General features: G+C 37.3%; 1 protein-coding gene across 1 annotated transcript in view; it reads left to right on the plus strand.

Annotated features, from left to right (window-relative positions):
• The window catches only part of RYR3 (ryanodine receptor 3), a 563,198-nt gene that overhangs the window by 251,123 nt on the left and 299,969 nt on the right, over positions 1 to 12,106 (plus strand). The window contains exons 31-35 of the mRNA XM_034768994.1: positions 480 to 688; positions 3,342 to 3,526; positions 4,295 to 4,331; positions 4,823 to 4,983; positions 5,714 to 5,879. Of these exons, the coding sequence (XP_034624885.1) occupies positions 480 to 688; positions 3,342 to 3,526; positions 4,295 to 4,331; positions 4,823 to 4,983; positions 5,714 to 5,879 (758 nt within the window). The remainder of the gene's footprint in view (positions 1 to 479; positions 689 to 3,341; positions 3,527 to 4,294; positions 4,332 to 4,822; positions 4,984 to 5,713; positions 5,880 to 12,106) is intronic.

Below are 12,106 nucleotides of genomic sequence, written 5' to 3' on the forward strand. Positions count from 1 at the left end.
TGCGGAGCCTGCAGCAGGAGCCCCAGGAGCTGTCAGGACCAAGTTTCTACCCCTGCAACTGCCCGACCCTGGGGCCCCCTGTCATTGGGGGGCCCCGTGCCAGGGCACCCTGTGTTTTACTGTAAATCCACCTCTAAAGTTCACATATTTTCATGTTTGTTTCAGATATAACTGTCTGCTTGTTTACATAAACGTGGTTGTAAGGATGAAACTCATCGGGGTGCAGAGATCCCATACAAAGCCCTATGCAGCAATTGCTCCCCACTTAAGTCCTTAAAAGGGAGGATAAGTGAAGTGATGTGGCCTTGCATGGGCCCTCATGACAGAGATGAATTTCACCCATATTCATGTATCTGAATGTTAACCTTTCTTAATTCTTAAATGAACTGAGGTTAAACTTACATTGGATAGAATCCAAAATGAATCCTTGTGTTCTCTAGATAAATTGTGTTTTGTTTTCTGTAATATCATTTATTTAGGTTTAGTCCCAATTTGCTCACTGGGTCTGTCTCAGATTGGCCGTATGAACCTTGGAATGAATGCCAGCACCTTCAAGTATTATACAATGTGTGGCCTTCAAGAGGGTTTTGAACCTTTTGCTGTCAACATGAACCGAGATGTTGCTATGTGGTTTAGCAAACGCTTACCAACTTTTGTCAACGTGCCAAAAAATCATGCTCATATTGAGGTAACATTGCATGTTAAGAAGACACCTGTTTCTAAACAGTTGATTTAGTCATGCCAAGACTGTAAATCTTCACTAATACTTACTGTCATCAGGTAATATATAAGGCTATTACTCATAGACTTTAAGGCCAGAAGGGACCATCATGGTGTAGTCTGATGTCCTACAGAGGCCTCAGAACCTCACCCACCCACTCCTATAATAGGCCCATAACCTCTGGCTGAGTTACTGAAGTCCTCAAATCTTGATGTAAATACTTCAAGAAAAGCTGCCATTTGTTCTAGTTCAAACCAGCAAGTGACTTGTGCCCCACACTGCAGAGGAAGGCAAAAACACCCCAGAGTCTCTGCCAATCTGATCTGGGGGAAACTTCCTTCCCAAACCAAAATATGGTGATCACACCCTGAGCATGTGGGCAAGACCCACCAGCCACACTTCTGGGAAAGAATTCTCTGTCATAACTCAGATCCCTCCCTATTTAGGGTCTCATCTCTGGCCATAGGATATATTTGCTAATAGCAGTCACAGATGAGTCATATACTATTATCACAGAATATCAGGGTTGGAAGCAACCTCAGGAGGTCATCTAGTCCAATCCCCTGCTCAAAGCAGGATCAACACCAACTAAATCATCCCAGCCAAGGCTTTGTCAAGCCGGACTTTAAAAACCTCTAAGGATGGAGATTCCACCACCTCCCTAGATAACCCATTCCAGTGCTCACCACCCTCCTAGTGAAATAGTGTTTCCTAATATCCAACCTACACCTCCCCCACTGCAACTTAAGACCATTGCTTCTTGTTCTGTCATCTGCCACCACTGAGAATAGTCTAGCTCCATCCTCTTTGGAAACCTCCTTCAGGTAGTCAAAGGCTGCTATCAAATCCCCCCTCACTCTTCTCCAGACTAAATAACCCCAGTTCCCTCAGTCTCTCCTCACTCAGTCATGTGCTCCAGCCCCCTAATCATTTTCATTGTCTTCCGCTGGACTCTCTCCAATTTGTCCATATCCCTTCTGTAATGGGGGGACGAAAACTGGACGCAGTACTCCAGGTGTGGCCTCACCAGTGCCGAATAGAGAGGAATAATCACTTCCCTTGATCTGCTAGCAATGCTCCTTCTAATGCAGCCCAATATGCCGTTAGTCTTCTTGACAACAAGGGCACACCGATGACTCATATCCAGCTTCTCATCCACTCTAATCCCCAGGTCCTTTTCTGCAGAACTGCTGCTTAGCCAGTCGGTCCCCAGCCTGTAGTGGTGCATGGGATTCTTCCTTCCTAAGTGTAGGACTCTGCACTTGTCCTTGTTGAAACTCATCAGATTCCCCTTTTGGCCCAATCCTCCAATTTGTCTGGGTCACTCTGGACCCTATCCCTACCGTCCAGCATATCTACCTCTCCCCGCAGTTTAGTGTCATCTGCGAACTTGCTGAGGGTGCAATTAATCCCATCATCCAGATCATTAATAAAGATGTTGAACAAAACCGGCCCCAGAATCAACCCCTGGGGCACTCCGCTTGATATCGGCTGCCAACTAGACATCGAGCCGTTGATCACTATCGTAGGCAATCTCATCATACCACCCCGTACATGAATTATCAAGCTCAAAACAAGTTAGGTTTTTTGCCCCCCACTACTCTCCTTGGAAGGCCGTTCCAGAGTTTTGCTCTCCAATCGTTAGAAACCTTCATCTAATTTCAAGCCTAAATTTGATATTGATAGCTAATTTATGTCCATTTGTTCTTGTGCCAACATTGGCCCTTAACTTGAATTATACCCCTCCTCCCTGCGTTTATCCCTCTGATGTATTTGTAGAGAGCAATCGTATCTCCCCTCATCCTTTGTTTTGTTAATCTGAGCAAACTAAGCTCCTTAAATCTCCTATCATAAGGTAGGATCTCCAGTCCTCTGATAATCCTACTAGCCCTTCTCTGCACCTGTTTCAGTTTGAACTCATCTTTCTTAAGCATGGGAGATGAGAATTGCACACAGTATTCCAGATGAGATCTCACCACTGCCTTGTATAATGGTGGTAACACTTCTCTATTGCTATTGGAAATATCTCACCTGATGCATCCTAGGATTGCATTAACCAAGTCCATGTTGGATAATTCCAGATGATCTCCTTGTCTGTCTCCCACTTCATTTATGGTAGTGTCACCCCATGTGGATGTTCATTATTGTTCTTTATGTATGCATTATTCATTCATACTGGTGCACTACAGTCATTTAGGTACTCAAAGCATGCCAGCTGTGGATTATTTTAAACTATTTTGGAATCCAAATTTATATTTTCTACCTTTTCGGTTTTTACCTTTTTTATCTGCCTTTTTATGTTGAGGGCCTGTTCCATCACCTTGGCCATACACCAAGATAGAAGTCATTGGGACGCTCTATTAAAATTAAAGTGAGAATCTAAAAAAAACCCTTTTGAATTATGAGTGTAACAATACAAATAATAATTGTCTTTCTTGGATTTTTCTCTACTGGACATTTGGCTTGACTTTGTCATGTGATGATGAAACAGTTTAAACAGCTACCTGTTCATTATAAGTTAATTCTTTGTCAGTTGAATTCAGCATGAATTAATACAAAATTTCCATAATGTGCTTCTCAGTTTTATAAATGAATTTGATATTATTTTTATGATTTTTAGATAACAAGAATCGATGGAACCCTTGACAGCCCACCTTGCTTAAAAGTGACGCACAAGACATTTGGCACACAGAACAGCAATGCAGACATGATATATTGCCGTTTGAGCATGCCCATTGAGTTCCATTCATCCTTTAACTATGGCACTGGTGTGGCAAGTGCATCTGCTGATGCTTTCCAAAAAAGGTTAGATTTATATTTAATCATCTTGTGGTAGGTTTCTAGTCGAAATTTAAAAAACAATTCTCCATTATTCTTTTTTTTTACATATAGTACTTCTCATTCATTTTCCTCCCACACACTGTAATTTTATAGGATTTATGTTACTGATCTTTATTTATTAACAAAGCACCACATTATAAATGTGAAGGTTTAAATAACCTTAAAACAAAAATTTGCTGCAGAGCACTAGATATCTAAACAAGAATCTACCCAAGAAATGTAGCAAGAGGGCTCTAGTTATTTATTGGCTTGACTTGAGACGTGCTGAGCACTCAAAAATCCCAGTGAGATCAGCAGGATTTGCAGGGATTCAGCACCTCTGAAAGCCAGGCCAGAATCTTTTACTTACCCTCTAATCTTGAATTTATATTATATAATCCCCACTCCATTTTATATTTCCATTCCTCCTGTTAGTTCATGTGTACTGCAAATGCAGCAATAAATATGCTCAGGGAAGGAAAAAGACCATTTATCTTTGGTTGGCTGTTGTAAATATCTCTCTCTACAGTTCTTCCTCATGTCAATGGAAATGAACATGTATGCATCACCTTCCTTCCTTGATCTTTTCTAGAAAGGCTTGTTGCATTCCATTGACATTGAAAGTACCATAGTCTGTGTCCAACAAACAGAAACTAATCCATATGAGCAATTTATTTCAAGTATTAAAAAAAAAATAGTGTCACTTAATGCTTTAAACTATCAAATTACTACAATGCTGCTTTTTTCCTCCAGAAAACAGAACCAAGAAACTGCTCTTCACACTACAACAGTAAGTAAATATGCTCAGTTATGCTTTTCATTACTTAATAATATTTGCTGCGTGGTAATATGCTCATTTTAAAAGGTTCTGTTGAAAATCCCTGGAAAATACTTACCTGTGATTTTATTTGTGTGTATTCACATTGGCCAAATTTTTAAAATTTGGTGCCTATGTTTAGGTTTCTAAATATACATCTAAACCCTGTCTTTATTGTGGATTATTTCTTCTTTATTTTAGTACTACTACTACTTTACTAACTGTAGTATTTCTATATAAGGGCAGACCATTTTCTCATGTTTCAGAGCTTATTTTAGCTGCTTTACAGAAACATACTTTTTAAAACCGTAGGCAATACGCACAGTTAGCTGTGCTTTTTTTTTTTAATTTCTCAATGTATATGTGATGGTCTTTTCCTGTATTTGTTAAGAATGTTTCTTATTTTTGTCTTCAAAATACAATTCAGTTTTCTGTCACTGAGACACCACTTTTTCTCTTTTCAGTACTATTACTCAGTGCGAATATTTGCTGGTCAAGACCCATCTTCCGTCTGGGTTGGCTGGGTAACACCTGACTACCACTTTTACCATGAAAATTTCGACCTAAACAAAAATAGCACAGTGACAGTTACTTTAGGTGATGAAAGAGGCAGGGTTCATGAAAGGTAGGGGATTTGCATATCACTTATTAAAGAATTTTTTTAAATTACCTATTTACTTGTTGAAATGGAATTTTACTTCAGTTTCATTCATCTTTGTGAATAATAAAGTAATAATGGATTGTGTTCTAATGCTCATTTAAATTCTAAATATTAGGTGGAACTAGTCAGTAAATCATATATTTGTTAATTAACAAATTTTAGGTGGTGCTGTTAAAATCCGAGAGGGGACATTCTGTTTCAGCTAACAATTTGCCCAGCTCTGCTCTTTTCATTGTTATACCTGAATGATCACTACAGGTGAAACCGGGCTTTCCAAATCAGGCATGTCACAGTTGAGTGGCATTCAGAAAAGTTAAAAATTCATTCATGCTTTTGAAATCTGCAAGGAACACTAGAGAGGGCCTTTCCAGTCTGAACCATGTCCAAGTGAATATTGATTCATTGGTATAAGTGTGAGTAAAGCCACCAGGACAAGTGAGAAATGGCTTTGCAGTATAAGTTTGTGTTCATTTGACAAATGGTCAAACACTGATAGGTAAAACAAAGTTTCTTTATATTTTAAGATGTTCTTTCTTCATTATGACAACAAAACAGTAAAAAAATCTGACATCTCCCTCAGAATTTCTAGTTATTAGTGACAAAAATTGTTTTATGTACATCTTAACCTGTATATTTAATCAGTCACAATCCAGCAAATTATTAGTTTTCATTGTTCTTGATATCTTTCTTTCAGTGTGAAGCGCAGTAACTGCTACATGGTTTGGGGTGGAGACACATTTGCTAATTCCCAGAGATCAAGTCGCAGTAATGTTGATTTAGAAATCGGATGCCTTGTTGACCTGGGTACTGGAATGTTGTCATTCACAGCCAATGGAAAAGACCTTGGCACTTGTTATCAGGTATTAGCAGCTTTTCAGAAAATTAGCTATCAAGTTGGCTGCTTTAACAAAGATTATAAAGATTGTTTCTTTCTTCGCCAAATGTCTAAATTTCCTGTGACAACGACATATTTCTGATATCATTATATTTCTAAATGTGTGTTGATAAAATGAAGAATCTGCTCTTGTAATGCCACATTTCAGTCTCTAGTTAAGTATACTATTAAATTTCACTTCATAAACATTTTGCTCTTTTTTTCAGCTTAGATAGTAAAACTAGACTGGTCAGTTTTACTTTTTGCTTGTATTTATGCAGTAGCTAACACAGTTTGTAGAATGGCAAGGAAATGTTTAAATTAAAAAGAAACTTGTTATTAAACTTTAAAAATAATGACAATATTTATTTTCTTTTTAGTATTTTGAAGACTTACAATTTTCCAAACCTAAATATGGAGTGTAAATGCTGAAGTGAAAAGTGAAAAGTATAATTTTGCTTACATTCAAATCACTTCTTCTAAATTTTTAGACAAGAAATTACTGGGTGATTAATCTGTCCCGCCTCTAAACCTGATTTTTCCACTCTGTATTTGGGACTACTTGGTTGACTTCAGTAGAATTTCTATGCAAGGATCTTTTGCAGGATCACGCCCTCTTGTGCTGCTGTGACTTTTAGAAAGCACCGTGATCTCCAAACAAGCTATTCAACATTCAGTCTATCACTGAAATGGCCATGTTTCAGATCTAGATGTTTATTTCAATAAAACAATGGTCAGTGAAATATTGCACCAGCAGTCCACTTCACTTTCTTCTTCAGAAGGAGCCTAACAAACCAAACTATTACAAATTATATTAGGTGCTTGAAAAAAAAGTAATTCCTTAGTTAGTAAGTCATTTTCATAATATACTAAAAAAGCTGTCACTAGCAATACAGATAATAGCATAAAGAACCTTCTGACAAAAAGGATATAAACTACTAATGTGAATCTATCTCTGGCTGGCAGTGAACAAAAATTGTTGCCAGTTGGTAGCTATTTGGAGGCCTGTATGAAAAGAGCTGGTGGATCTCACTTCCAACTTGGACAAGTGTCTATATATAGTAAAATCCATCATCAAAATTGGTTTTAACTCATATCTCTTTTTGACAGCCTTAGAAGAGAAGGCAGTGAATGAATCGGCTTGAATGTGTCTTTCTCAACCCCTAGGGGGGTAGGCACATTTGGAAGCTTGCAGTGCTGTTGCCCATTGTGTTTAGCTGCACTCTGTATAATTTAGAAGACTGCTTTTTCCAGTGTTGCCAATTTGTCAATCATTTTTCTGGATTCCCCCCCAAATTCACTTAAAAAGCATTAAGATAATTTAAACAATAAAATCTAAACTATTAAAGGAATCAGAGGCACAAGTTGAGTAAGAGGCTTTTTTGGGGCACTAGAAGCAAGGTTAGCACAATAGACTGAGGAGTGTGGCTTGACTGAAGCATCATTTCTAACCGTTTTTCTACTTTGTGGGTATTTTGTTGCCCCCTTTTATCATTTTGGAGTGTTCACATTGATGCAATACCAACTTGTATTCCAGGTTTTAATAAGTTGTAAAATCTACCAGTAGCAAAATAGCTAACGGGCAAGCTGAATAAATGGAGGTGGATGCTTTGTGGTTAGTCAAGGGACTAGGCATTGAACAGGTTCTTTCCAGCTGTTGGGAACTGTAACACAATATTTTGGTTGACTTAAGGAGCATAGTTCCACATTGTTTGTTTTCCATTATAGTAAATCATATGACATGTACATAAACAACATTGAGGATGTGTGAAATGGAGATGGTTCTAAACACGTAGGGTAAACTAGTCAGGAGAGTTTTAACACCCAGGTCTATACTAGATCCATATGAAACAATATCTACATTTCAAGAGATATAGGTGGATATCTTAGAAAATACTCACATAGAATTTTATGGTTTTTAGATAGGAATGAGATCAGTTGAAAAAATTTTATTTGTCCCTGTATTAGAACAGGCGACTTTGTGTGTGTAACACTAATGCTTGCTGGATGGTGCCTTACAATGTTGCCCTCTAGTGAACATAGCCTACATAAGACAAATGTTGTATGCAGACAACTTTTTTATAAGGGGAGCTGGTATTGACCCTTATATGTTATTTTCTATTATAAACAATTCTTGCAATCCTTTTTTGAGAACCTTATACTTCCATTGTTTGCAGCAGGCCTTTGAAATTTGCAGGGAAAACCCCCTGCCATTTTATTGTCCCATTATTATTTTTTCAAATTTGGAGGCGTTATAAGGTGTTGAAAATCACCATAACTCATTTCTGGCTTGCACTGTTATTGCTTAATTTTGTCTGTGTGCCAAAATCTCTGAATATTCTAAGGCCTGGTTGCTGCTGTAGCAGCAGCATATACTGCACTGGGAATCTCCCAGAGCAGACACAACCCATCTGCCTCTTTCCACACCCCCACCAAGCAATTCCCCAAAGCTTACACTTGGCCCCAAGGCCTATCCCTCCATCTAGGGTGCTTCATGGGGGAGGAATAACTCAGTGGTTTGAGCATTGGCCTGCTAAACCCAGGGTTGTGAGTTCAATCCTTGAGGGGGCCACTTAGGGATCTGGGGCAAAATCAGTACTTGGTCCTGCTAGTGAAGGCAGGGGGCTGGATTCAATGACTTTTCAAGGTCCCTTCCAGTTCTAGGAGATAGGATATCTCCATTAATTTAAAAATTTATTTAATTTAAAAAATGAACAATCATTAATTTATTACACCATAGCCTAGCCTATTTGTTTGCCAAAAAATTACCAATTTTTCAATGTGGCTCCACCATGTCGGAGAAAAACTGAGTTCTCACTATTTTGTTTGGTACAGCAAGTCAGATGTTTATTAACTCTCACATGTGCAGAGGGAGAGAGCTAAACAGGTCTCTCCCTGGTAACTAATTACAGCAAGCATTTATACCTTTCATTACAAAAATAATGAGAGACAGCAGCATTTTTGTTTATACATAGGCCATCTTGATATCTCATTTCCTCAGTTGTTTTGACTCTTGCCAACATACAATTATTTTCTATTACCTTATCTACACAAGGTCTTCTACACTTTATCTATGCTGAGGTCATCATGACTTCTTACACAGCTCTTTCTCACCCGCCTCACACAATCCTCGCTTCTACAAATCTCGCGTTATCAGGGTTACAGTTAGCCTGACACTTGCTAACAAACGTCATGCATTACAGTTCCCTTCTGTCAGTTCTTTTCTCTGCTTCCACAACCAGTTTTACCAAGTATTTAAGCCATAGTGTAGAGATGGTTTTCTACCTGTCACAGCTATTTTCAGCACTCTGTCAATAAGATTTGCTCATAGTATGGTTAGGTACTGAGAGTGGCTGCCAGAGCCAAAGAGCCATGAGCACTAGAGTTTCTGTTGCAATGGAGTTCAAGCAGTTTTGGCAACCTGTTTTTTTAAAAAAATAGAAAAACAAACCAAAAAAAACCCCCCTTGAGTAGACAAAAAAAGTATGTTAACTAACATTATCTTGAACTCTTTAAACTATATTTAAATTAAATGCTGTGTGCTACTTTCTTTGAAAACTATTGCAGTGTGATCCCTGATTTTTATGGCCGGTTTTAGATCAATTTAACAGCTGCTGAATAAAGACATGGCATTTATTGTTCTCATAAGAACAATTAGCTCTGTTATTTTTTTGTAGCATTCCTTGTTTGTTAGATGCAAGGATAGTTCATTTAGGTGTTTTCTTAATTTTGCAAAGAACTCCCGGGGAAATGTGGTGATAATGTTAGGGTTATTATTCCTGATGTGGCAGCTTTCAAAACTATGCTTCTATTATATGCAAGCCATTAAATCTCAGGGTCTTTGTACTAAATTTAAACCAGAATATCATGAAAGGACTTCTCTCTTTTTTTCAAGTCTTCTTTTCCCAGAAAACACTTTTGAACATACTGAGTGGTTTTCAGATTTTTTTTTTTTTTAAATGAATGTGACAAAAACTGGTCTACTCTACTAAAAAACAGAGCATGGCCCTTCCTATAAAGGCATATTTTCTGTAAAGTACTTCGACAATAAAGAGTTAAACATCTGCACATGAATCATGTCTCAATAACTTTTAAACTGTGTATTTCAAATTGTTTAATTCTTTACTCTAATTTTCAAAATAATAATGAAAATAACTGTGTTTGGCCTTTGTCTTTCTTTCTTAAAGACTTCTGGATGAAAATCATAAAATATAAATGAGATTTTTTTTCAGTCACCTCATTTGAACAAGTGACTGATATTTCAACCAGATGCCTGGACAAAGACTGTGAGATAATTGTTATTCTAATGTTGTAACCATTTCCGTTTTTCAATTTTCTCAAGTTGAACAGAGGAGTAATATTTGTATGCTGGATCTTCATTCACAAAGGCCCAGTGACCAAAATAATGAGTGGCTCTAGACCTAGTCATTATATATTGTTATAAAGTTCAGAAACCTTTTTCTATATTTAATATAATGAGGAAATGAAAAATAATATATATTTAATACAGGCATTTATAATTAATTGTCATACCAATATCAAATCATAGAGAAAAGAAAAGGGTTCTTTAATATAGATTTATGAAGGTAATTTATTTTATTTGAGGCTAGTAACAATGTCCTGACCTTCACACAAGATTAGAAAATTAAAAGTAAATTATTATAACAGAGAGAGAAAGAGAAAGTATCTATCTATGTAGTCAACCTATCTACTAGCAAGTAGCAAAGAATTTTACCATCTTTAGTCAATTTCCAAAATAATGTCTAGGATACGTTCAGTATTTTTCCAATTTTGTTGTATTAAAATGTTGCTTTCCAATATATGATGCCTTGTTTTCCTGCTTCGTAGGGAAAGACTGCATAAATCACAGGCTGCATAACTATTGCACATTTTGCTTTTTTTCAAGGGCTAAAAATGCATATATTTTGTATCTAACCCAATGCTGAGAGTGTATTTCCTTTAAAATACATCAGCTTAGGAAGTGTTGGATAGCTACAGTCTATGGTTTGCCGGATGTGATAGCATGATCATTTAAGGCATCTTGTGGTTTTTCTAGAGAATAACATTGATTGTCTGAGTGACCTACAGAACTTGCAATGCACAATTCTGCAGCTTTCAGTAGTTTGCCACACTTTTTAGCTTGTGACACTTTACACTGATACACAGCATATCTAGTACACTAACTGCACATACATGTTATGTGTAGTATACATACATATTATATGAAATATTCAGTGATGTGGTATAAATGTTTATTTTACTCATTAGTGAATTAATTAGAAGGACATACCAAATGAAAGTCCATAAAACTATATACCATTCCACATGGTCCAGTGTTTTTCCACTTACTTTACAGAAAAATACTTGAGAAATTTTTTTAAAGAGGTCTTAAAAATAAATTGGTACTTTTTCCTGTGTGTAAAGTACTAGGAATCTAAATATACAGATGGAAGAAGAGGAAAAATTTTAAGTAATAAAAAAAGTCTACACAGGTTTCTCTGTAAATTTCGATGTCACAGTTTTAAGTTGTGATATGTTGTGACCAGTCAGGGCTAGGCACAAATGCTATATCTAATTGGAAATAATTAATTCCAAGTTCTCCAAAAATTATAATAGCTTTTATGCCTTTGGTATGTGTATGAGAAATTGTTAATTCACTATAGATAATCCTGATATGGAAGAGAACTTTACATTACCCTGGCTAAATGATACATTTCCCCTCATTTCTTCCCCCTTACAAAATGATGGCATTGAAGTTTAGGTCATATCAAATTAGAGTTTACCTAGCATAAAGTGGCCAGAGTAGGCATAAGGGCGCTCTAAAATCCCTATCTTGCCAGGGGAAGATTCCTCTGGCACAAGAACTGAGGTAGACAGACCTAAAGCTGCTTTCAAAGGATTCCATCACAAGTCTTGGTATAGGGCAAGTGCTGGTCTGGGAGGGACATGTTGGGGTCAGGGCCTCAGCACACAGTGCTGCAAAGATACTGCATAATGCTGTTGCCCATAGAGTTGGTCTTCAGGGCAGTCTAAAATACATTGGGGTGACTCTGGCCCCCCAAGATGCCTAGAATTGAGAGGTCAGAGAGGTGAGTTAAAGCCATTTTAGCCAGCCCTCCTGTACAGAATTTCACCCCAATTCTTCTTTTTTCCTAACAAAAAAGCCTAAATTCAAATAATTTTACCCAATTTTGATTTCAAAGCTCTTTCCCA

This window comes from Trachemys scripta, chromosome 4 (genome assembly GCF_013100865.1).
Source record: "Trachemys scripta elegans isolate TJP31775 chromosome 4, CAS_Tse_1.0, whole genome shotgun sequence".
Classification (NCBI taxonomy): domain Eukaryota; kingdom Metazoa; phylum Chordata; order Testudines; family Emydidae; genus Trachemys; species Trachemys scripta.